Source organism: Notamacropus eugenii, chromosome 2 (genome assembly GCF_028372415.1).
Source record: "Notamacropus eugenii isolate mMacEug1 chromosome 2, mMacEug1.pri_v2, whole genome shotgun sequence".
Classification (NCBI taxonomy): Eukaryota; Metazoa; Chordata; class Mammalia; order Diprotodontia; family Macropodidae; genus Notamacropus; species Notamacropus eugenii.
The window spans coordinates 428,937,878-428,965,043 of record NC_092873.1 but is presented as its reverse complement, the minus strand read 5'-3'; the positions used below and the strand labels follow the sequence as shown (position 1 = coordinate 428,965,043).

General features: G+C 39.8%; 1 protein-coding gene across 4 annotated transcripts in view; it reads left to right on the top strand.

Moving 5' to 3' along the window:
* The window catches only part of TRAF3IP3 (TRAF3 interacting protein 3), a 36,557-nt gene extending 10,066 nt beyond the window's left edge, over window positions 1–26,491 (top strand). Inside the window, exons 5-16 of one of the 4 annotated variants that reach the window (XM_072647936.1) lie at window positions 196–220; window positions 716–745; window positions 836–931; window positions 11,365–11,436; window positions 12,648–12,788; window positions 12,876–13,013; window positions 14,543–14,678; window positions 15,985–16,047; window positions 21,705–21,764; window positions 23,644–23,780; window positions 25,277–25,390; window positions 26,220–26,491. In XM_072647936.1, coding sequence (XP_072504037.1) covers window positions 196–220; window positions 716–745; window positions 836–931; window positions 11,365–11,436; window positions 12,648–12,788; window positions 12,876–13,013; window positions 14,543–14,678; window positions 15,985–16,047; window positions 21,705–21,764; window positions 23,644–23,780; window positions 25,277–25,390; window positions 26,220–26,312 — 1,105 coding nt within the window. In that variant the 3' untranslated portion in view covers window positions 26,313–26,491. Of the gene's footprint in view, window positions 1–195; window positions 221–715; window positions 746–835; window positions 932–6,410; window positions 6,627–6,654; window positions 9,138–11,364; window positions 11,437–12,647; window positions 12,789–12,875; window positions 13,014–14,542; window positions 14,679–15,984; window positions 16,048–21,704; window positions 21,765–23,643; window positions 23,781–25,276; window positions 25,391–26,219 lie in introns of those variants that run through there. The other 3 variants (XM_072647937.1, XM_072647939.1, XM_072647938.1) reach the window with 3 other exon arrangements.
* Window positions 26,492–27,166: the final 675 nt, after the last annotated feature.

Sequence of the window (27,166 nt, the reverse complement as noted above, 5' to 3'; positions counted from 1 at the left end):
ATGTGTGTATATATGCGCATATACATATATGTATATATATGCATATCTTTCCTTCTAATATTAAAGGAAAGGAGGAAATCATGGATTATGGAAAAGAATAAAATGGAAGGGGCTAATTCACTGATGAATTTTGTGTTTCTTTGGTCAAGCTGTACAATTCTAATAGCCATCTTCTTTAACTTTTTCTTTTCTCAGTTGCGGGATTGCAGTCCTGGATAAGGTAAGAGAAACCAAGGCTGGAATAGGACATACTCCTTACAGAGCAGAAGAATTGATGAGGCAGTTAGACAAAAACATGGGCCCAAAACACTACCCTGGTGAAATCCAGGAAGGATATCAAAAGTCCATAAGATTTTAGAGTTAGAAAGGACCTACAGGATTATTTGATTCAGCCCCTTCATTTTGCAGATGAAAAACTGACATAGATTAAGTGATTTTCTCAGGATCATACAGGTAGAAAATAACAAAACCAGAATTCAAATGAATGAATGAATAAAAAGACATTTATCAAGAGTTTATTTCAAATAGACTGCCCTTTCCACTGCATCACTTACCTAAGGTCACACATAATCAACAAGTGTCTGTTAAGTGTCTACCATGTGCTAGACACAAGGACACACACGCTCACCCACACACAAACACACACTTCAACCCTGTGACCTACTTGAGGTCATGGGCATTAAGTTCTTTTTACTATCTTTCTCTTTCTCCTTAGGAAATTATCCAGCTTTCTGACTACCTCAAAGTAAGTAATCAGCCAGCACCCACACCACCCTGCCAGTGAGCGCTATTGTCCCTCCCAGTTTAACTTATCCTTGCTTTATTTCACTTCCAGGAAGCCCTGCAGAGAGAGTTGGTTTTAAAGCACAAGATGGTGGTTCTCCAAGAGCTCCTGTCTACACTGCTTCAAGCTTCTGACAGGTCTTGGAAGGTAAGAACAATCCCTTTCCATGCATGTGGCCCCGTCGAATCAACAAGCATGTATTAGGAGCTATTACATGCAAAGTGCTGTGAGAAGTGCAAACAAAGACAAACCAGGAAACCAGGAAAAGGGCCACAAGGGGATTACATTCTACTGAGTCACACAATATGTACACGGATAAGTAAATATAACCTGAAGAGAAGACAATGACAACTAAGAGAACGAGAAGCTTCGTGACCAGAGGGGACTCCTGATCTGAACCATGAAAGAAGCCAAGGCTTCCAAGAGGTGTGCAGCAGGAGTTAATGTGAACTATCTGGAGACAGACCATGCAGGACTGTGCATTTCAATCTAAGAGGTTTCAGACCACTTTTGAAAAGGGCAAGTGGAAGGGTAGGGGAAGCTGAGGCTCAGAGATGCTGAACAGCTTCTCATGTTGTAAGCAAGCCCCGATGTTAGTGCCCACAGAACCCTCCTCTTGAGTCCCAACTCAAGGTAATGTTGGCATAGAAAGAGAATCAGAAACAAAAATCTCCCCTTTTTTCTTTCAGCAAAACAAATGAATGAAGTTTTCTAAACATGTAATGCAATCAAATTTCAATTATCCTCATATGGAATAATGAGTCTGATTCCCAGCTCATCCAAAGCCAAAATTAACCACAGAGTAGTTCCATCTCTCACCCTCCTACTGAGGCATTTACGAGAGCATAGACTGTCAGACAAAAAGGACAATGAGTCCAACACTGGTTTTACAGAGGCCAGAAAATATGTGCCCTACCCAAGGAGGCCACACAAGGAGTTAGTGACAAAGTCAAGATTAAACCCGACTTCTCACTCCTCATCTAGTATTCTTTCTACTATACCAGAGTACACTCCGTGGTTACCTCTTCCTGTCACCCAGTTAGTAATTATTCAGTCAGTGCAAACTCATTTCCTTAGTCTATACAAAACAATAAAACGCTAGCATTTTAGTGAACTTAAGGTTCAATTCCAACCCATTTATTTTACAAATAAGGAAACTGAAATCTCCAAAGATGAATGACCTATCCAAGGTTACAAATAACAGAACTAAATAACTGGAGCCCAGATTTTCTGGTATGATTAAGGTTGATCAGTGGCACCAAGAAAAACATTTTAGATGAAAAAAATTTGAGTTATCAGCACTCCTGCTCCCTTTCATTAAGCAGAATGTAGGATCAGAAGGGACCACAGAGGAACCCAGTTTAACTTTCTTGCTTTACAAATGAGGAAACTGAGGCCCAGAGAGATTAAGTGACTCAGCCAAAGTAACACAGCTAGTGTTGGAAGCAAGTACTCTGACTTAAGTCCTCTGACTCCAGAATCAGGGCTCTTTCCACAAAACCATGCCCCCTCAAAAGAGTCGACTCTCTGCACACTAGTGAGATGCCTGAACATCAAAGCAGTTATAAAGGGATACAACTATACCAAGCCTAGCCCTGGGAAGGTCACAGACTTTCTGCTTAGCTCCACAGCCTCGAATGGCTCATACTCCCTCATTCTGTGTCCTCTTGGCCATAAGCTGTGTTGCAAGGTCATCTTCATTTAATTGGGTGGAAGTGAAACAATTTTTTTTTCTTGCAAAGTGAGGACCTAAGGCTGATACAGACAGACCTAGTGACCCCTGAGGTTCTTTACTAAATGAAATAGCATATGTAAAGCAATATGCACATCTGAAAGCATTATATAAATGCTAGCTCAGATCCCTAACTTCCTGGATTAAGCTGAGATCTACAAATGCAATTCCACAGGTAAGCAGGATCTATGTGGCAATACGCTAGGCAATGGGGGAGATATAAAGATTGAATGAGACGCAGCTCTGACCCTTGTTAAGATTAATTACAGGGAAGGAAGGAGATATAACATGTACCTAAAAAATAATATGTGAATAGTGCTGAATATATCCTGAACAGTGTAAAAACATTAAACATTTATTCAGAAGATGATGATGCACAAAGGGCTATATAATGTCCAAGAGAAAAAAATATCACAATTATCGAGTGGAAGGATTCGGGAAGGCCTTTGATAGGAAGGGATGAGCCGAGTTTTAAAGGATGAGTAAGAGACAGGCTAGAGGCCACAAGGTGGCAAAGTGGATAGAGGCCTGGGCCTGGAGTCAGGAAGACCTGAACTCATATCCAGCCTCAGCCATTCACAAGTTTTGTGACCCTGGACAAGCTACTAATATTATCCGGCAAGGAAAGGAAGAAAAGTCATTCCAGACCCAGGAATGGGGAGCAATGGTTCTTCAGACTGAGTCCCCATAACACCCCTCCCCCAGCTTCCTGTTTTGAAGAAGATCACTCTCAGACTTTTCCACTGGGCTCCTGAGAGCCCTTGCTCTCACTCTCACCTGACTTTTACCCCAGAGGTCTCAGCTTCACTGAAGATGAGTAACCCATCAAGAGGTCTCCACGGCCTGGGAAAAAAATAACTTTAAGAGTCTGGCTCATCCTCAAACTCTAAGCAGTTTGTTTTATCATCTTTTGTAGGGAGAGGTAAGCCCCCCTACCTCTTCCCATACAATATACTTCCTCATTCAAAATACCTCCCCATAATCTAGCTATCTGAGGAAGCAAGTTTCTAACTAGTGTTACTTAAAGGGGACCTTGCAAGCTGGGCTCATCTGGAAAGCCCTGAGGTACTCCTGGGGTGAACCTACTTGGGAGAGTGGAAAGGAGAGAGCATAGGACGCTGACAAAAAAAGGATCAGAGAGAGAGAGCTGAGCTGCTTCATCTGCTGAGATCTCCAAATGCCGATAAGCAGAGATGTGCAGCCAGTAGAGAAGGGGGGATTGGCTGCCCTGGCACAGGCTCACTGGAGTGGGGAAATGAGCTGCGGTCTGACACTTCCGTGAGGTGAGGTGGTGGTGTTTCTGGTGAACTGAACAAAGACAAAGTGGGGGAAAAAACTGAAACGGTTTCAAGAATCGAGTGCTGTGAAGCCCATACCCTGCAACAGCAACACTATCAGGTGTGTATGACTGGTCTTTGTCCTTCTGCCTTAGGGCATCCATTCCTTCCAAATAGCTGACATCCATGGAGCTGAACACTGGTGGGTGGTGAAGGATTTGTGGAAAGAGAACTCAGTGGGAATCTGAAGGTTTTGTGAAATCACTGAAGTTTTGAAACTCAGCAGAATTTAACCCAGCAAGAAATTCACCTCGTATAAAGTAGCTCTTCATTCATTCAGAAGGTGATGGACCTTCTGACCAAAACTGGAAGGGACTTTCCCCAGGCAATAATTTTTAATGAATAATCCTATCTTTTCAAAAATGTTTGTTTCCATGTTCAGTTTTATCAGTGTGAGATTTCTCATAAATGAAGTTTTATGCATTCAGGTATTTTGGATGATGTCTGATATGATCATTAACAAAAGTTGCAGTGAAGTAGCAGACAATCTTGCTATCTGAATACAAGTAGAATTTTCTGTTCTGCACAGACAGTTATAAAGTTGTCAAGAAGTAACTGTTTTTCTATAAGGAACTGATTGTGTTAATCAACTATTATATCCAACTGAAAATCTAGTGAGGTCTTCACAAGATGAACGTATCATGGGCCTTGATCTGGTCTTAAAAATGTATTGATGGCCTTTGATTAAAAAAATATTATTTTCTTCAATTGACAAGCAGTTATTTTCTCTCCCTCCCACCTCCCACCTCCTCCCATCTTGAGTGGTTTGGAGAGGCAGGGGAAGGAAAATCTTGCAACCAATATGGATAGGCAAGCAAAACAAATTTTCACATTAGCCATGTCCAAAAATCTGTCTCATTTTGTGTTTTGAGTTCATCACCTCTTTGACAGGAGGGAAGTAATTTTCTTCATCATTGGTACTCTAGGATTGTAGTTGATCATTACATTGATATGAGTTCTTAATTTTTTCAAAGCTGTTTGATCTTGTCATGTGTATAAAGTGTTCTCCCAGTTCTGCTCACTTTGCTTTGAATCAATTCATGTAAGTCTTTCCAGGTGTCTCTGAAGTCATCCCTTTCAGTGTTTCTTACAGCACAATATTCAAATGTCATAATTTGTTCAGCCTTTCCTCAGTTCATGGGTACCCCTTAGTTTCCAGTTCTCTACCACTACTAAAACTAAAACTGCTATAAATGTTGTTGTACATATGGGTTCTTTCCTTCTTTCTTTGATCTCTTTGGAATATAGGCCTAATAGTGGTATCACTGAATCAAAGGGCATGCACAGTTTAGTTAACTTTTTGAGGATACTTCCAAATTCACAACTCCACCAACTGTGCATTTTAATGGTCATCCAACAAACAGTCTGTCGTTTTCCTTTTGTCATTTTTGCCAATCTAATGAATTTAAGGTGGAAACTCAGAATTGTTTTGATTTGCCATTCTCTAATAGTAATTTTTTCATGTAGTTATTGATAGGTTGGATTTCTTCCTTCAAAAACCAGCTATTCACAACCTTCATTGAATAGACCTGTTAAAGCAGTAGCCAGGGTATGGCCCCTTTAATGTGACCAAGAAAAAGAATGAAATCAGGCTGGGTGGGAAACAACAACAGTTACTACTGATAATCACTCTAAAGCTAGGAGGGTGAAGAGGAGCCCTTAGAAAGGGGCCCTTTGGCATCCCAGTTTCAGAGTGAAGGTCTCACAAGGTCTCCCAGTGCATCCTGGGTCACCTCCAGTCATCCTGTCTGGTCACTGGATTCAGATGGCTCTGGAGGAGAAGTAAGGCTGGTGAGGCACAGCCCTCACTTACTCAAAAACAAAGTCAAGTGCAAGTCATGTCATCATTTCTCTGATGGCACAGTCTTCTTTGGCAACGAAGGACAAACACAATTCACACCCTTTGACCATTTGTCATTTGCAGGAAAGGCCTGCCCCCCACCCCAAGGTCAGAACAGATGGAGAGAATGCTAACATAAACAGTATTTTTTTTTAACATTCTAATCCCTCCTATAAAGTGTCCAAAATAATAGACATCCTTTCTGAGTCAAGCTAGAAAATTAGTTATTTATCATATGGAGCAGATCATGAATGCATTCTACAGTTGGTTTTTCAAGGTTCTTCAGTGGCATTCACATAGAAACCTGCAACAACAATTAAGTTTTATCTGCCATTTTCTTCTTTAAAATTGCAGCCACGTGGTCTGGTGTCCAGAACAATGAGATCAGGTTTTACTGCAGTTTGGTAACAAACTCTTTTTTAAAATAGTATTTTATTCTGAGTGAGCTAAACCAGGCAGCCAATACAGTATAGTCCAGGGCACTCTGCAGTTTCTGCTTTTGATGATACTTAGATAATAAACTTCATTTGTATTTTAGTTCCACAGATTCATATACATTTCATTAATTATCCCTTCTTGACAAGTCTGTAAAGCTCATATACTTTCTGAGACCCCTGAAAGCACTGTTTTCAGGAAATCTATTTAAAGGCCATAGTTTTGGTTTTGTTGGGGGGGGGGGGGGGGAAGGGAAGGGGATGGCTTTTTTCTTTTTCATTTGCCTTTATTTTTCATCTTACTGCCACAAGTGACTGATAGGTATGTAGTACACAGAGCCCCATCAGTCCCTTTCCCAGAGACTTTTGGATCTGGAATCTTGCTAAACTATGATTTGAAGGGATGACTTCTGGAACCATTCAATGTCCTGATTTGCTTTGAATTGTGGACTGCTAAGGACAGCACAGACCTGGGAGTGAGGAAACGAAATTGGAGCTGGTAAGCCTTTGTTCCCTCAGCTATTAAAGAAAGGGAATTCTTTTTGAATTTCTGAATTCAAGCTGAATTCTGAGGTCTCTTTCAGCCCTAGCATCACTGCAAAATGAGCAATGAATCTGGAGTGGCAGGACCTGGGTTTGAATGATTCCCCAGCTGTTTACTACTTATGTGACCTTGGAACACTTTGACCTCCATGGGCCTCAGTTTACTCATCTGTTAGATGAAGGGATTAGACTAGTTCTCTAAGGTGGTGCCTGGTACCACTAAATTCGATGATCCTATAAAAGAGAGATCAGATCTTAAAATGCAAATAACTTTTCTTCTTCCACCCCTCCACCAAACCTTTCCTTAAAACAAAAGCAACAATGACCCCGCTTGACATCATAGGCAACATGTCACACCTGTAGCCCCAACTTCCCTGATTCCTCCACCCCACCCCCATACTAACGTATGAAATAAGTTTTATTATCTGTTCTCTGCAAACAAAGTAAAGTTGCATTTAATTTAATTAGTTTAATTTAATCCTTGCGTTTAATCTGAGTTCCACTGCTTCTTAACTTTGTCATTTAGATTATTGTAGTCACAGGGTATATGATTCTCCTAATTCCACCTTCTTAACTGCATCAGTTCATGCAAGTCTTTCCTATTTCTATAAATTTGTCAGTATTCATTGCTTATTACTGTGCAAGAACATACATCATTGCATTCTTATACTATATTTATTTCCCTGTTGCCCAATCAACAGGGAGCTGCTTTTTGTTTCCATTTTTTTTTTCGGCCACATAAAGTGTGAGGAGGAATAATTTGGTATAGTGGACTTTTCCTTTGAATTTTGATGGATCAAAAGACAAGAATATTCCAGTGATTTTTCTCTCATAACTCCAAATAACTTTCCACAAACAATTAATTAGTGTGCCTGTCTTCCCATAGCTCCTTTGATATTGACTATTTCATGTTTTTGCCATCTTTACTAATTTGCTGGTGTGAGATGAAACATCAGAATTGTTTTAATTTGCTTTTCTTTTGTTGATGGTCTAGAGCAGTGGTAACAAATTCAAATAGCAATGGATTCCTGCGGGCAGCTTATAGCCTTAGAAAACTTCAAGTTACATCATCTGTGTTGTGTTGCATTTTATATACTTTGCTAAACACTTCCCATTTACACTTCAATATGGTTCAGGCAGCACTTGAGAGTTCTGAAGGCAGCAACTTGTGGGCTGGGAGTTTGGAACACTTTTTCATATGTTATTGATAGGTTTCATTCCTGTTATTTCAAAAAAAAACAATTTATATTCTTTGACCACTTACCTGTTTAAGAATAACTTTTGGTCTTACATGTGTCCATTAATTCCCTATATATCTTGAATATCAGACTTTTATCAGAGATGTTTGATGCAAGGAATTTTTCATAACAATTTCTCTTCTAGATGCATTGAAACCTTGTGAAAGGTTTTTATATTTCTGTAACTGAAATTGTTTATTTTATCTATTATGATTATTTATATCCCTTGTGTTTTTTGATTAAGCATAATTCTCAGGGGAAGGGAAATGATATGGGGAAAATTTAGGCAATGTAAAAACAAAATATATCAATAAAAATTTTACTTAAAATTTTAAAAAAAGGAATAGGTAGGAAGAGAGCACCAGAACAAGGGCACTGTTTGAATTGGTAAATAGCAAGGAGGAAAGAGACAAGAGAGAGGGCTCACCCCTGTTCTCCTTTGTCCTCACTTTGTTCTCCTGGTAAACTTTATACTTTGGTCCAGTTTAATTGTATCGTACATGATCAGTATGCAGTGCAGCCAGAGAATAGCAGAAAAAGCCCAGGAATGCACATAATAAAGCCTGGCTCTGTCACTAACACACTGTATGGCCTTGGAAAAGTTACTTCATTCCCAAAGGTTTCTTCTTCTATAAAATGAGGGGCTTGGACTAGATGGTCTTTGTCTTCTCTTCTGGGACTAATAACCTGATTTCATGAATGCACTTGGTCCCACAAAGAACAAATGAATTCTCAGGACGCTGGGGTTAAGGACCCCAGACTCTATTAGTGGGTTGCTCTTGGAGAAGCTGAAAATATCTGGAACAACAAAAATTCCTTGCTCATTCTTCTATCTCTCCATTGGCTCTAGAAGCCTGGATAAAGCATTTAGAAGAAAAAAATCAAAGTGAAGTTTTTGTTTTGCTTTGTTTCAACAAATCATTTTTTGTTGTTGTTGAAAGTTAGAAATGTAAGACAGGAAGGACAGTGGGTGGGGTTCCTGTTTGTTAGACTAGGGGCCACTAGCTAAGATCAAAATGGAAGATGAATGATGCTGCTTTATTTACCCCTGAAGTAGACCAGAAAGGGGAAGAGCATCTCAACTGAAGAGGAAATATCTCAGTGATACTTGGGTGTTCTAGTATTGGATGGAGATGAGGAATTTGTGTGGAGAGGAGTGTCCAAGGCAGAACAGAGATCCCCATTCTACCCTTTCCTAGCCCAGCCGGGGATTAAACCAGGAAAGCCAGGTGGGTTATGGATGATAAATAAACCTAGATTATTTGTAGAAGCCAACTGCAGGAGGCAAGGTAGAGAAGTGCAGCTGAAAATGGCCTCGGAGAGGCTGGAGCAAGAAGCCTTAAGCAGTAAGTTAGTAACTTTCTCTAGAAAATAAGGTTTTGTTGGGGTTTGGTTTGGGTTTGGGTTTTTTCCTGGTAGTAGAACTGACCTAACATAATTTCATTGTCAATGCAGAAGATTACCTGCTTTTCAATGAACAATTTTAGTTTTAGAGAGTCGCCTGAGGGCACTGAAAGGTTGTGACTTGTCCAGAATCACACAGTCAGGTTGTGTCTAGGGCAGAACCTGAACTCAGGTCTTCTATCTACAAGACTGAAACTCTGTGCACTATGCCTTTTAATCTGCATTAACCTCTCCAATCTCAGAGCCTTCCAGAGATGACATCATGCCAAAAAAGCAGAAAAATCCTCAGTAAGGATGAAACTAATAAGTCATAAGGTGTGGGGAAATAAAGAGGACCAAAGACCAAGTTAGCAAAAATGTTTCAACTTTATTAGAACCCAAAAAGGGATCATGGCAGGAGGAGGGTGGGGGCAATGTGGTACACTAGTGCTTGCTCTAAAGTCAGAGGACAGATTAGAATTCCACCCCTACTACCATCTGTGTGGCCATAGATAAGTCACTCTGCCTCGATGGACCTCAGTCTCCTCACCTGTAAAATATGGGGGCTGGATTAAATTATTCTTAAGGGTCCCAAATGGCTCTAGATTCATAATTTAGTTGTGGGAGTCCTAAATGTTGTATTCAGCATCATTAAGGAATGCTAGACAAAAATAGTTATCATGAAATGGATATACATTCCCTTCATCCCTCTCCACTCCCATCCTGGCAAGTAATTTTTTCTCATTGAATTTCCAATGAATTACCAGATGGGGCCACTCTACAAATAGATGGAATAGGAGACCTCTAATGCAGAGATGCCAAACTCCCTGAAACCTGCAAACCTCCCAAGTGTGGCCAGAACTAGATTAAAATGTAATTGGGAAATGTTTGACAAAATAAAAATATAATAAAACATAGATAATGTTAATTTGATGTTTTCTAAGTCAAAGTGTGGCCTGCTGGGCTCCACTTCTATTTGAGTTTGACACTATGGCTCTAATGTAATTTGGGGGATGTCCCAAGCCCATGTCTGCCAATGATGAAAAATTCATTTCTAGGGGTCATAAAGGCTTTTCAATATTCAAGAGACAACTGCAGTTGTTGTTCAGTCATCTTTTCCATCATGTCTGACTCTTCATGACCCCATTTGGGGTTTTCTTGGCAAAGGTTCTGGAGTGGTTTGCCATTTCTTTCTCTAACTTTTTTTACAGTTGAGGAAACTAAGGCAAACAGGGTTAAGTGACTTGTCCAGGGTCACACAGCTTAAGTGTCTGTCACATATGAACTCAGACTCTAGGCTAGATACTCTATCCACTGTGCCACCTAGCTGCCCCCTCAAGAGCTGCCCAGTGAAATTGAAATTGTTCTGGGAGGAGTAATATCTTAAGCTTTAACAGAGGTTAGTAGAAAATACCTTAGCTAAAGATTAAGGCCCCAAAAGCTAAAATGAAATACAGGCTGCCCTGTGGAAATGAGCCACAGGACAGAAGTGGGAAGAGGAACACCAAAAAGGGAGTAGACAAACCTCTAGATTCGTAATTCACAATTTTGCCTCCCTTGAGGTGGCATTAATCTGGCAGGGTGATACAGGAGAAAGAACTTTGCTTCTAGAATCAGAGGACATGGGTTCAAATCTAACCTATGACTGCTTTCTCCCTGTGTGGCCTTGAGCGAGACACTGGACTTCCAAGGGCTTGTTTTTTCATCTGTAAAATGAGTGAGTCAGACTAGCTAGCATCTGAGGTCCCTTTCTCTAGACTAGGATTCTACGCTATCTGTGCCATTAGGAAAGGCCCTTTGGATCATTCCAGTTCCTAATATTTCTTTTTTAAATCTACTTCTAATATGTTTTGACACCAGTCATTTCTCACTAAATATTTCCTCCAACCCTCTAATACGATCGATTTAATTCCTGTAATTGCTTTGACCAGAGGAGTGGTAGAGCCTCCATCTTTGTCCTAACAACCCTTGTCTGTCCCCTGTTCTACCTAGCCCCTGGCTAAGTGGTAAAAAGCTCTTTGCTGGCTTCAGGTGAGCCCAAACTCACATTCATTCATCCCAAACTCTCCCCAGGGACAGCTGAATGAGGACAAGCTGAAGTGCAAACTGAGATCCCTGGAAAACCAGCTGCACACCTGTACCCAGGTAATGGCCCTGAAGGACCCTTTGAGTGCCAGTAAAGGGAGAAGCCTGCCTGGGAGCTAAATACCATGTTCCAGAAGGGCCAACGTGACTGGTATACACTCATTCCAGCTCACCTAGCTCTGTGATGGCATCTTTCTTCTGTGGCTTTCAGCAGAGTCCCTGGCTTCTCCCCTAGCTGCACTATCTACTCTTTCCCTCCTTTCCTTCCAAAGAATCTCAATACTTAGCATATTATGGCCTCAAGGGAAACCTTAAACCTAACTAGAAACACAAAGAGAGGTACTTGGTAAACATAGATATTAACAGGACAATTTTTGTGTCCAGAGCTTTGACAAACTAGGGTTACATTGTTTAGGTCTTTTAATGAAGTCTGACAAAGTGCTGTCTAGCTCTCTGTGACTCTGAGACCAGCTCTAGCCCCTGGAAGGAAGTAGAATACTGGTAACTCCTAATCACTCGCAACTTAGTGTATCTATGGCCAATCTTGCTTTCAACTCTTCTCTAACACTGTCATTTCAGCCTCAGTAACTCCTTGGCTGGTGTAAAAGGGAAGGAGAATTGAAGTTTTCTTTCTTGATAGCGAAGTACTTAATCATATAACAAGCAAGCTAGAGAGGGGTGGTCCACTTCATTCAGGGTGGTACTGCAGCAGTCTGATAGGTTCTTCACATGCAGTAGGCATAAGTGAGGGGTACGAAAGGGGAAATGGGTAAGAATGAAGAAGCTAGAAACTTACCAGCTCTTCTGGAGTGTTTTTTCACAGTGAAGTGTCATCATTTGATCTGATATGCTGTGAATTGTTAGACACACCCAGTAAGTGCTCAGTCAAAACAAAAGGATTTAAGGATTGTCTTGCATTTTGAATTATGTGTACCTACATAGCATCTAATTCGTGCAAATAATCAATAACTGACTGAAAGAAATCCATCTTCTTTATTCATGTGGTATAACAGTCACTCTCAATAGGAAAGTCAGTCAACAAGCATTTGTTAAATGACTACCACGTGACATAGATTTGTAAGACCTATTTGATTCAGATCCCTTCTTTTCTGTGCCTATAGTGGGATGTAAGGTAAGAAGGCCTTACTCTCCCACATTCACCTTTCTCCTGCGCATCTAAAGTAGTCTACCCCCTCCTCACTCCAGCTCTTTCCCTGGGAAGGAAAAGTATGTATAACTGACCAGTTGTGGCTTTGCCCTCTCCCTTGCAGAAATTCTCCAAAGAGGGTGCAAAAAAGGTCCTTCTGGAAATGGAGGACCAGAAGCAGAGCTATGAGCAAAGGGCAAAGGAGACCCTGCAGAAACTGCTGGAAGAGAAAACAGCTGCAGAACAGCAGCTGGAGAGCACTCAGGTATAGGGCAGGGCTTGGCTGGAGGGGCAGGATTGGAGGTGGTCAACATCCTGAGGAATCATCCCCTCCATCTTTGTACTCCCCCAGAGATCCCTGGCCATGGCTGAGCTCAAGTGTGAGCAGTGGAGGAAGCAGTATGAGACTTTAAAGGAAGACTGGAGAAACCTAGAGGCCAAGCACAGAGAACTGGAGAGTCAGCTCTATGTTCTACAATCCAAATTGCAGGTATAGGCCAGAGATGGCAGGGGAAAGGTCTGCGACCTAGGGCCTAGGCTAGAGACCCCAGGTCTGAACTAAGGGAATTTCACTCCCAGTCCCATACCTGGTTCCTATGCCCTGCACTTGGCCCCTTACTTGGCCAAGGAAGTTCAGAAATAAGGCATCATGGCAGTAAGGAGAGAGCATTGGACTTCAGTCCAGAAGACCTGGATTTGAATCCCATCCCTACCACCTACTAGCCCTTTCTTCATCTGTAAAAATGGGACTAATAATAGTTACCTTACCTGTCTCATAGGACTGCTGGTAGGAAAGTGCCTTGTACATTATAAAGCATTATATGATATAAGTTTCTGCTGTTATCATTTTCATAAGGATGTATGTGAACAATTCTTTAGTGTTGCTGAGAAATGAGGTTATCAGTGTTTGGGGCTGTGCAGCAATCAGAGAGAAGAAACACTTGCCATCTGGTAGCTTCCTATTTTAACCAGATGCTGATCTCAGTTGGACCTGTGTTTTGTTAAGTGTTAGTGTTGTACCCTCTAGATTTCAGCATCCTAGAGCAAAATCTCAGCCACCCTGTCCCTGGATATAGCTCTAGTGAAGCGAGTGACCGCCACCACAACAAAATCACAGATTCTACGAGTGTATTCATATGGCATTTTGTGTTTATACAACTTTTTCACAAATATTAAGTTTCAATTACTGATAGGTTTCCTTATAAATTTGCATTTCTTTTAGGTGCATGCCCTGTCCCTCTGACTATATAACCTTTGTCTTCGAGGACTGACAACTCCTCAAAGGCAGAGGATTTATTATTTCTTTTTTATTTCTCCCACTCTGTCTCACACAAAATGGACAGTACAGACAGAACCGTATACACAGTTAATACTCAACAAAGGTTGTTAATGTTCTATACAGCTTTAAAACTGGGCTAATTTTTTTAAAGGCAGAATAGTGTTGGTTGCAAAGTAAGGAAAACAAGGAATGAATAACAGCTAATTCTTTTTGGTGTGACATGGATTATTTTCCTAGTAATATAGGAAAATGGTTTACTCTTTCCTGTAGTTCTAGTACTCTGAAACTTGGGCAAGTGGCCGCAAGTGGAGATTCACCCCAAGGTGCCAAAATTTAGAGGGCAGTACTGATAATCCTTCAGGAGGCAGACCTCACCTAGCTTAGTACTAAGTTAGTAAGTATACTTAGCCTAAAGGCTATACCCTGCCCTTCTCCTTCCCCATAGTCATGGACCAGTGGTCTTATAGTGTCTTGAAGTCTGTCTCCTCTTCAGCATCCAGGGATCTCTCTTCCAAAAGTCCTTATGAGCTGAGATCTGACATCTTTCCATGTAGTCTCTCCACACTACTCTCAAAATATTTTTGTCTTTGCCCAAGGTACAAGAATTGCTAGTTTTGCTAAAACCTCTTCCATCTCTAAGAGTCTTTGATTATCTGACATGAGAACAGGTTAAGGCAGAGCTTTTAATCTCCTCCCATCACTGACCTTCATCTCTGGGAGGGGGTCCCTCCTCCTTGCAGGGAGCAGACAGTCGAGATTTTCAGCTAAACCAGGCCCTGCATCTTCTGGAGCGTGAACACCAAGACCTCCAGATGCAGATTGACCGCCTGCAGGGGGACAGAGAACTGGGCTGTTCTAACATCAGCGACCTGCAAGGTACCATTCCATTCCAGAGCTGAGAGTCATGTCCAACTAACCACTTACCACTTACTTGTTTTGTGTTTTTTGTGATAGGAGGGCAACGTACTATAACATTTGACTTGAAATCACACAAGCCATATTGGCATCCTGCCTCTGACACGTTAATGCTGAACAAATCACTTATCTGAAGCTCAGTTTTTCCACCTGTGCAGTTGGCATAATAATACCTACACTATCTACCTCACAAGGTCATTTTGAGGAGAACAATAACTGAGATTTATATAAGGTTTTAAAGTTTGTAAAAATGCATTTTCTCATTTGAATTTCACAACAACCCTGAGAAGTAGATACTACAGTTATCATTACTCATATTTCACAGAAGAAGAAACTAAAACTCAGAGAGGTCAAATCACTTGAATGTGAGCACAAGTATTACCATCAGAGGCAGAATCTGAACTCAGATCAAAACTCCCCAGTATGGCACTCTGCCCACTATATCACTGTTGCTATATAAATCCAAATTATTATTGTTCCAGAACTTTATTAGAGAAAACTAGTGGGGCTATATCTCAGTTTGAAAAGCAACTCCACTGTTAAAGAATCTTGAGGTCTCGTATCTCTTCTGCCTTCCCTCCCCCACAGTTCTCTCCCCTCACTATCCTCCACCCCCATTCCCAGCCATGTCTTTGGAGGTCCTGTTGTGTAGTTGCTTATATAACTTATCATAACTGCCTGTATTCTCAGCTAAAAAAGGAAAGAGTATAGGAGATATAAGGGTCCTCAATCTAGAAGGGATTCGTGTACTGAGGGAGAAGCTGAATAGAATGGCCTTTAAAGTTCTTGCCAACCCACACCAGCTATACAAGTTATGAGGGTCAAAGCATGGATAACTACAGTAATTAATTCAGCTAGTCTAATGTGAAGCTGCTAAATCAAATGAGAAAACATTAGCACTTTGAAAACCTTAGAATTCTATATAAATATTAGCTATTATTTACTAAATCTGAGGTATTTGGATTCTTTTTTCCTCATGTTGTCCCAGGGGAATGATAAAGTCTGCATCTATTGGATTTAACCAGTGCAACTCTTCCCAAACAAGAAAGATGCTACTGTAAATTCCCAATTCAATTCATTGGATATCTACTAAGCACTTAATACATGTGCAGAGTGCTCAACTTCTGGGGGAGATAGGAAAAAAAAAGGCCTTGGTCCCTGCCCACAGGAAGGTTACACTCCAACAAATCCAACCTCATGGACTGAACGTATTAGCACTGAAGATTTCTCTCTCTCTTTTTTTTTGTTTGTACTTTTCTATTTTCAGGTCAACTACAAAAATCAGAAGAGGAAAACCTTGCCCTGAAGTCTACAGTAGAGCACTTGCAGAGTAAGTCCTCCTTCCAAGCCTACAGTTCTTCGCATTCCCATACAAAGTAATTCCCCCTAAATTGGCCATCTAAAACTAGGCTCCAACTGGTTTTCCGTGATAGGGACCCATATAAGCTGGACACATCTAGAAAGTAGTCAGAAACTTCCCACCTTGGAAGGTTAGGAAAGAGTTTGTAGCAATGACAAAAGGAGAGAAACACAGGGAAAAGATGGCATGGGTGGGTAAAGTTGGGGAGAAGTAGCTAGAAAATGGATTTTGCGCGTGGGGAGCCATTGGTGTCAGTGAACAGGAACCAGAAACCAGAGATGTAAGGAGATGAGAGCTGAGCTGGAAGATTTGCTATTGATAAGGCGTAGCCCAAAAGAGGCAAAGGCTTATAGACTAGATCAGCCTCAGGGTCCTAAGTGGAATGTTGGGATAAGAGAGATTTCATCTTATGGAGGTCCATAATGTAGTCCAGCCTCTTTGCTTTTCAGAGAGAAAGTTGAGGTCCAGACTTAGGCCTTCTGTCACAACAGAAAGTTACTGGGTTCTGCCCTTATGGTACCCATGATTAATGGCATAGCTCTTCACCAGTGATGCATTTGAACTTTTCTCAAGTATCCTTCCCAAACCATTGGTAGAGAGGTGGCCTTCCCCCTAGGAAGACATGGATTCAAGTTCTATCTCTGACACCTACCATGTGTTGGTAAGTTTCTTCATCCCAAAGTTCAATACTTCATACCAGTGAGATCCCAGGTCCAATCTGTGTCCCTATCCTTCTCTTCCAAACCCTCACTTTATTTGTTCAGCCATTTGTCAGTTGTGTCTGATTCTTCATGACCCCATCTTAGATTTTCTTGGCAAGGATACTGTAGTAGTTTGTCATTTCCTTCTCCAGCTCATCTTACAGATGAGGAAACTGAGGCAAACAGGGTTAAGTGACTTGCCCAGGGTCACACAGCCAGGAAGTGTCTAATGCCAGATTTGAACTCAGGAAGATGAATCTCCTATCTCCAGGCCTGGCACTCTATCTACCTGGTTGCCTCATTTGCATTCTCCTGAAACCTCAGAGGAAAAAAGAATGAGTCCAGTTTTTTGTTTCTCCTGATAATTTCAAATCCAAAGAGTACTTTTCCTTTTAAAAAAAAATATTTTAATTTATTTCATTAAATTTTTTTTAAAAAATTAATCTTTCTTTTAAATTTTGAGTTCCAAATTCTCTCACTCCCTTCTGCCCCTTCCCCGCTCCTTGAGAAGGTAAGCAATTTGACAGCAATTATACATGTGAAGTCCAAAACACATTTCCATGTTAGTCATTTGCAAAAGAAAACACAAGCAAAATAAAATAATAAAAATATAGTTTTTTTAAAAGTATGCTTTAATCTGCATATCTGAAACTATCTTCTTTGTCATTTCTTATGGCATAATAGTATTCCATCACAATCACATACCACAACTTGTTCAACCATTCCCCAATTGAGGGGCATCCTCTCAATTTCCAATTCTTTGCCAGCACAAAAAGTGTTGCTATAAATATTTTTTGTACAAATAAGTCCTTTTTCTTTTTTCTTTGATCTCTTTGGGATAAAGATCTAGAAGTATGAGTCAAAGGGTATGCACAGTTTTATAGTCCTTTGGGCATAATTCTAGGTTGGACTAATTTACAACTCCACTAAGAGTGCATTAGTATCCCAATTTTTCCACATCCCCTCCAGAATTTGTTATTTTCCTTTTCTGTCATGTTATCCAATCTGACAGGTATGAAGTGGTATCTCAGAGTTGTTTTAATTTGCATTTTTCTAATCAGTAACGTTTTAGAGCATTTTCTCATATGACTACTGATCATTTTGATTTTTTCTTCTGAAAAGTGTCTGTTCATATCCTTTGATCGTTTATCAACTATATAATGGCTTCTCGTATACTTGAGAAATAGGGCCTTAATCAGAGAAACTTGCTGTAAAAAAATTTTCCCCAGTTTCCTGTTTTCTGTCTAATTTTTGCTACATTAGTTTTGTTTGTGTAAAAGCTTTTATATTTCATGTAATCAAAATTATTTTATTTCCTATTATCCTCTCTATCTCTGGTTTGATCATGAACTCTTCCCTTATTCATAGATCTGACAGGTATATTTTTCCATGCTCCCTAATTTACTTATGATATCAGCCTTTATGTCTAGATCATTTATCCATTTTGACCATATCTTGGTATATAGTATGAGATGCTGGTCTATACCTAGTTTCTGCCAAACTGCTTTCCAGTTTTCCCAGCAAATTTTGCCAAATGCTAAGTTTTTACCCCAAAAGCTGGAGTCTTTGGGTTTATCAAATTCTAGATTGTTATGGTCATTTACTACTATGTATCATGTACCTAATCTATTTCACTGATCCACCTTTCTATTTCTTAACCAGTATTTGGCTGTTTTAATGATTATCATTTGGTAATATAGTTTGAAATTTGGAACTGCTAGGCTGTCTTCCTTCACATTTTTTTCATTGATTTCTTTGATATTCTTGACCTTTTGTCCTTCCAGGTGAATTTTGTTGTGTTATTTTTTCTGGCTCTTTAAAACAATTCTTTGGTAGTTTGACTGGTATGGCACTGAATAAGTAAATTAACTTAGGTAAGATTGTCATTTTTATTATATTGGCTTGGCCTACCCATGAACAATTAATACTTCTACACTTGTTTAGATCTCTTTATTTGTGTGAAAAGTGTTTTATAATTGTGTTCTTGTAATTCTAGGATTTGCCTTGGCAGGTAGATTCACAAGTATTTTATATTTTCTGCAGTTATTTTAAATGGAATTTCTTTTTCTGTCTCTTCCTGTGGGACTTTGTTGGTGGTATATAGAAATGCAGATTATTTATATGGGTTTATTTGTTATCCTGCAACTTTGCTGAAGTTGTTAATTGTTTAAACTAGTTTTTCAGTTGATTCTCTTAAGTATACCATCATATAGTCTGCAAAAACTGTTTTGTTTCCCCATTGCCTATTTTTATTCTTTCAGTTTCTTTTTCTTGTCTTATTGCTTTATTAGAATTTCTAGTACAATATTGAGTAATAGTAGTTATAATGGACATCCTTGCTTCACTCCTGATCTTACTGGGAAGGCTTCAAGTTTATCCCCCTTATAAACAACGCTTCCTCTTGGTTTTAGATAGATTCTTATCGTTTTAAGAAAGGCTCCATTGTTTCATATCCTTTCTAGTGTTTTTGATAGGAATGGGTATTATATTTTGTAAAAGGTTTTTTTTGCATCTATTAATATAATCTTGTGATTTTTGTTATTTTTATTATTGATATAGTCAATTATGCTGATAGTTTTCCTAATATGGAACCAGCCCTGTATTCCTGATATAAGTCCAAGCTGGTGATAGTATATGCTTTTTGTGATATATTGCTATATGGTACATGATATCATCCCAGTATTTTATCTAAATTTTTTGCTTCAATAGTTATTAGTGACATTGAAAAATTCTGTTTTTGCTCTTCCTGATTTAGGTATCAAAATTATATTTATGTCACAAAAAGAATTTGGTAGGACTCCTTCTTTACCTACTTTTCTAATCATCTGTATGGTATTGGGATTAACTGTTCCTTAAGTATTTGGTAGAATTTAATTGTAGAACTCTTCTGGTCCTGAGGTTCTTAGGGAGCTCATTGATGGTTTTTTCTAAAGAAAGATTATTTAATTATTCTATTTGCTTTTCTGTTTATCTGGACAGTTTATATTTTCATAAATATTGATCCATTTCACTTATATAGTCAGTTTTTCTGGCATATAATTGGGCAAAATACCTTCTAACAATTGCTTGAATTTCATCTTCATTAGTGATACATTCAACCTTTTCATTTTTTGATACTAGTAATTTGGTTTTCTTTTTTTTTTTTAATCTTAACTGATGGTTTATCTATTTTATTGGGCACTTTTTTCCTCATAAAACTAGCTCCTAGTTTTATTAGTTCAATAGTTTTTTTCTTTCAATTTTATTAACCTCTTCTTTGGTTTTCAGGATTTCCATTTTGGTTTTTAATTGGGGATTTTTAATTTCTTTTTCTATGTTTTTAGTTGCATTCCCAATTCACTGATCTGCTCTCTCTCTCTTTTATTGATGTACCTATTTAGAGATATAAATTATCCCCTAAGTACTGCTTTGGCTGCATCCCACAAATTTTGGAAAGTTGTCTCATTGTCTTAACAAACAAATTACGGATTGTTTGTATGATTAGTTCTTTGACCCATTCATTTTTTAGAATTAAATTGTTTAGTTTCCAATTAATTTTTAATCTGTGGAGCTTTGCTAAATATGTCTTTTTTTACTGAATTATGATCTAAAAAGGTTGCATTTAATATTTCTGCTTTTCTGTATTTGGTACTGAGGTTTTTGTGCCTTAATACATGGTCAGTTTTTGTGAAGGTGCCATGTATAGCTGAGAAGAAAATATACTTCTTCCTGTTTCCATTGTTTTCTTCAGAAGCCTATCATATCTAAGTTTTCTAAGATTTTATTTATTTCCTTGACTTCTGTCTTATTTATGGTTAGAATTATCTTGACCCCCCCCCACTAGTATAGTTTTACTATCGCTTTCCTCTTGTAATTCATTTACCTTTTCCTTTCATAGTTTGAATGTGGTAGTATTTGGTACATATTGGTGTAGTATTGATATTATTTCATTTTCTATGGTTCATTTTAGCAAGATGTAGTTTCCCTGCTTTAATTCAGTCTATTTTTGCTTTTGCTTTGTCTGAGATCATGATTGCCACCCCTGCTTTTTTACTTCAGTTGAAGCATGATAGATTCTATTCCAGCCCCTTATTTTAGCTCTGTGTATCTGTTTTAATTTTCTTTCTTGTAAACAACATATTGTTAGATTTTAGTTTCTAATCCATTCTACTATCTGCTTCTATTTCATAGGTGAATTAATTCACAGTCATGATTATGAATTATGCATTTTCCTCCATCCTATTTTCTTGTTCATCCTTCTCTCTCTTTTTATCCTGTCCCTCCTCTAAAGTCTGTTTTGCTTCTGATCACTGCTTTCCCTTTTATCACTTCCCTTTTCTCTTATCCCCTTCCCTTCCTTCTTCACTGTTGCGTAAGACAAATTTCTATTACCAATTAAAGATGTTCCTTAAAGAGTACTTTTCTCAAGTTTTCAGTAGCAGGGTGCTCCTGGGCACCAACATGTCTAAACATATTACAATCTTTGTTCCCATTCCCAATGAATCAAATAGTGATAGGGCTGACACAAGAGAAAAAATGGGACATGTGTAGAGGCTTTCTTGGGAACAGAGGTAGCAGAGCTACTCATGTAGAAGAAGCTATGCAAGTAAATATATATGTTCAGCTAAGGATGTGATGAGAAGAGATAGAAAAGACAGAAAAGCCGCTGGTCAGGATGCTTAAAAGGAGCTTGGTCAAATGCATCACGTGAGAAGAGCCATGCTATTAATTATTTCAGGAACAGGGACTGGTAGTTTTCTGTTATGACAAGTCTGGACCCCCCACTTTCTCATCCATAAAGAGAGGAGGCTGGACCAGACAACCTCTGGCATCATCTAGAGATCTCATTCATAAATAGAAGGAAGCCAAAGGAAGAGGGCTAAATAAAACTCAAGGGGGCCAGCATGCTCAGCCTAGAAAAGATCAGAGCATCCTGTTTTTTCACAGGTCTTCTCCGGAGCCAATCCACCCAGCTTCACACCCAAGGGGAACTTATGCCAAAGAAAGGTCAGCCAATTCCTTACACCTCAGTCTAAGACTTTTGTACTTATCTTGTTTCCCTGGAGGCACTGGGCTGGACCAGAAGACTACTTAAGGTCCCTACCCAGCCCTGGGATTCTAACACTCTAGACCAACACAATTTTCAATGTATTCTTGAGCAGCAGTGAGCTAGTTTACTCTTCAGGAAGCCTTCTGTTGCTAAGACAGTAAGATGTCCAGACACTGTGAAATGACATTTCTGTTCTCTATGAAAACCTGTATCTGTGATGGTGAACATGCAAAATAAATTTATTTTGAACTCAGGATTCTTATGTCAATTCTTATTCCCTTGACTGAGGTTGTGATTGTGATTCCCCAAATCATTTCTACAACTCTGCCTCTATACCCACATACCACCAAGTAACACCAGGAAGCACTCCACAGCAACTTTCCCCTTATCCTAAAGGATTTGCTAATATTTACTTCCCAGGGATATCTAAAATATTCCTGGAGATCAGCAACAGAATCTTCATGGACCAATCCATGTACTCTGTTGCCTACTGCCACTTAATTAGAAAATGAAGTATGTGCTCCTTGGCAAAGAGGAGGAAAGGAAAGGAAAGGAAAGGAGTGGAAATCAATTACTAGGTCTCATAGTCAAATATTCAAAAGATAGTGTGGCATAATAGAGAGCAAGCCATTCTCAGTCATAAAGACCTGAGTTCAAGTTCTGCTTCTTATATATCCTAGCTAGCGTGATCCTGGGCAAGTCAAAAGATCTTAAACTTTTTCCATTCACAACCCCCACCCCTTTCTCCTATTGCATGGCCTGAGGGCATTTGAAGTGCAAAGTGCCCAAGCTTTGTATTCAAAACCAAAACTGCAGTGTAGTTGCATGATGCACCACAGGCAAGGGCTGCCAGAAACACCTTGGATTCATTAGGTTATTTGATTTTGAATTAACTTTTGGTCATTGCATGTTCTGAAACATTTTACTATTGTCAAATTTTTTGAGACCCATATGGGGTCACAACCCACAGTTTAAGAAGTGCTGCTCTAAGTAACTCTGAGACTCTATGTTGCAGAGAAAGTGCCCATCTACATTGGTAGAGGGAGTTCCCCATACCAAGAAAATCACAGTTCCAGGACCTTTCTCTAAATCCTTATGATACTTTCTAACTTTTTTCCAATTGCTTTCATATCTCAGTGACATGATAGGTGAAGTGCTAAAGGCACACAGCTAGGAAGTACAGAGCTGGGACACAAACACTTAATCATCTTCAGGAACAGCAAGGATTATGATGCCCACTTTACAAATTAGGAAACTGAGGAAAAGAGTACCTTGCTTCTGATCATGCAATATTGGTGGCAAAGCTCATGTCAAAAATCAAAACTCCAGACACCTGGTTCAATGTTCTTTCTACTATGTTATACTGCAATATTTTTTTTAATTAGTCTAAAGAAGAGAAGACAGAGGTATATTAGAATAACTGTCTTCACATAGGTGAAAATTCATTTTGGGAACCATGAGACTCAGAACGAGGAGATTCTTTATAAATTACCTAGGCCACCTCATTCATGTTATAAATGAGAAAACAAGCCCAGAAAGTACAAATGTCTTGCCAGCTACTTACAGCTTCTTAGAGGTGACTGGCTATTTGCCATCACTGCTAAAGTTAGAACAAGAAGGAATGAGGTCAAGCTACAGTAACTAAGACTCAGGTTAGATACCACACAGGACTATAAAGGATGTGGAGCTTCTTTCACAAGATACTTTTAAATATGGAGGTACCTATTAGATGAATCCTGTTAAGAGCAACCCAAAGTTTGTGGCTTTTCTTGACCTCAACCCTCCTTCTCCAAGGCATGGACTGCATGCTCACAGATAGCCTGGCTGATTTTCTAGGTCAGACTTGTTCTACATGGAATTCAACCCCCACCCATCTGGAAGAGAAGTCCAAGGGTTCAGGGGAGGAAAGAGAAAAGAATCTCAGGAACCAGCTGCAAGAGAAGACTTTGCAGCTCCAAGCCAAAGAGAAGGAGGTGAGAAGGGGGTTCAACTGTGTGGGAGGAGATTCAGCTGCTTCTGTAACAATATGAGCCAAAGGACGATTCCCAAACTCAGGTGTTATACCTAAGCACATGCATCTTCCCAAAGTTAGTCATTTAAGACATTTTTTCCTTGAATTATGAACATCTTAACATTTTCCTTTCCATTTTACTGAGTCAATCCTTTGTCAGGACACAAGACACACAGCCCAGGCTTTTTTCAACAGTAACTGTTGGATTTGCACAGCACAATTCAGAAATAGGTTAACTGTTCACACTTGACCAGAAGTATATGTCTCAGCCCTATAAAAATCCCTGTACTGTATGGGTGGTTCTTTAATTTCAAACAGACATAGAGGCCACTAAATCATACATAATAACCCCTGCAAGCCTCATCTTAACTTAGTTTCAAAATGTAACTTTATCTTTGTTTTATTGTATTTTTATTTTGTTAAAAATTTCTCCAATTATATTCCAAAATTTCTGCTTTAAGTCACACAATTCCTCACATTTGCACAGCAATTGAGTTTTCCAAGAAGCTTCTAGATTCATAGAGAAGCAGGTATGGTGTCATGGAAGGAAACTAGTTGGTCCTGACTCTGACCCTTGTTAACAGTGATGATCATGGTTTAAGTTACTTTTCTGAGGAGCACTTTTCTCAGCTGTGAGATGGTGTCAGAAAATACTCCCTGTTCTACCTCCCAGGGAGGAAAGCATTTTATAAATGATAAATCCCTACAGAAATTACTTATTGATTTTTATTTTCTTATAGATTCTCAGAGCAACCTTGTGAGGTAGACAGAAGAGGTATTATTATCATCATTTTACAGATGCAGAAACTGAGGCTGAATGGGATTAAGCAACTTCCCCCAATCGAATATAAATTTCTTGAGCACAGTAACTGGCTTTTGTTTTGTCTTTGCATCCCAACACTAGGCAGCCTGGCCTTAGAGCCTAGAGGACCTAGAGTCAAGTCCTATGCCTCTGATGCAGACTCGATGGGTGACCCTAAATAAGTCACTTAATGCTGTGGTGCTCTAGGCAACTGCCAATCTGCATTATAGAAGTTCCCCATGGGAGATCCCCATAATAATGAAATTGCAAATCCTAGTCCTATTTCTATCTCCTAAACATAATACACAGTGGACATCTAATAAATGCTCGAATCAAAAGGTCACAGCTACTAAGTGGCAAAGTAGAAACATAAACATCTACCTTTGGACTCCAAGTCCAGTGTTCTTTTTCTATGCTGTGACACCATGATATGTTTCTCATATATGTATATGTGTACACACATACACACATACACATCTCACTAGCAGGGAAAATGATAAATCTTAAAAGTAACACCTGATGTACAGGTCTTAAAGCTCTGTGTCAGTTCTCAGACCTGGGTCATGGCCAGCTCCTTCTTTAAAGTCCTGAAGTAGCTGCCACATTGTGAGGACAATTAGAAGTAACAATGACTATGGTCATATTATTATCTTCAGTGTGAAGAGTTACATTCGGAGCTGGACAGCCTGAGTGATGAGTACCTCTCCTGCCAAAGGAAGCTACAGCAATGCCGAGAGGAGCTGAACCGGGGTCAACAGCCACCCCACAGAGTAAGACTGAAGCCCCCTCTGCCACTGACCCTCCAGACAAGATGCCTGCTGTAACTCACTGCAGATAAAACTTACCAGCCCACACTGTCTAAGTAGTCTGTCCCTCTGCGTTTACCACATGCTACATAAAGAGTAAGGCTGGCCCAGGTACCAAGAGCATAAAAGAATTAGATAACAAAGTTTAAAACCTCAGTGGCTTGTCCTTTCTATTTCTTCTTCACTTAGATTTCTTGAGACTCTAAAACTAGAAGGAAAAAAATTACAGACATATCTACTGGCCTTGAAGTCAATACCTGAGCCACAGTGGCTGTGTGACTGTTGGCAAGTAACTTAATGCCTCAGTGTTCTAGGCAACTCTAAGATTATGAAATGTATTGAGAGTGCTAACCTTCATTAGTCAAAGGAGTTTCTTTACCCATGAGCTGCCTCTGCCAGTAAGATCACAGGTTCGGTCCCTATCCACAACAGGCATATTTTGGGACAAACAATGTGGGAAGCAGAGACCAAAAGGAGAGGGAAATGGCTAGAAGTAAGAGAACACAGGAAACGTGGGAAATGTGAACGAGGACAACGTAAACGCTGCTGATCTATTTTTTATAAAATGCTGCATACCTGTAATGAGATCAATCACATAAGCATTCTATCAACTAAGCCTGGCCCTGTCCTGCCCTACCCAGGTCTGCAGGCTGGTGGCCATCTACAAGGCTTTCTTTTTAAATGCAAGGAGCACTGCAACGTATTGAGCAATGGGATGGGGCTGAGGTTTTCCTTCTGCCAAAGGAGAGGAAGATTCAGGTTTCAGCCAACTTATTTCTTTTCCTCATTTCAGAGACAATGTGGCTGTTGGATCCCTATGCTAATAGTAGTGATCGCTACAGCACTAGCAGCCTTTCTGGCCAACACAGACCACGTGGTAATCTGAATGTCCTGCAGCAGCTGGAAAAAAGAAATGCCTTGAGAGGAGAGGCAGCGAAGCAGCAGAGATTCAAAGAGGGTTTTTTGTTTTGTTCCTTTTCATGCTGCTGGGGGGAGATACTGACCTGTTGTGTTTTGGAGGTCAATTGTGGGATGTGTCAATAAACTCCACCAGACTGTACAGAACCTCAGTCTTTGGGTGTCCACTGTGTGTTGCTGACAGATGACATTTGACCAGTAACTTCACTAGATGTGGTCAGACCACATCTGTAGTATTATGTTCATTTCTGGGAACCACATTTTAAGAAGGACATTGATGAGCTGGGAAGTGTTCAAAGTGATACTAGGATGGAGAAGGCCCTTGTGTTCATACCAAATGTTGTATCCATCCTTTGTTTTCAAAGAGGACCATGACATCAGAGAAATAATGACCTGACTTGCACTTGACTTTGTTTTGAAAGAGGGAGGGCTGTGCAAGGTCACCAGTCTCACTTTCTCCGTCTGAGCCATCTGGATCCTCAGGGTTACTGTTTCAAACACTTAGTGTTGACATTCACTGTAAGCCAGGATGGTCCAAAAAGCAGTCATTGGGCAGAGGTTGGGGAGGGACCCATTGTTCAATCTATGGGCTTCAGAATGCACTGGGTATAAGGTTTTAGGAAAGACAAGACAGACAGACAGACAAAGAGGCAGGCAGAGAGAGAGAGAGAGAGAGAGAGAGAAATCTAGCCAGTAAACCCCAAGTTAACTGGGCAGCTTCTGGCCATCAAAATTTACCATCTTTTGGAGAGGAGAAGGAAGGGGAAAGGGAGAGGTTAAGAGGGAGGATGAGCTAAGTTACCCAGTTAGCTGGGTCCCCAT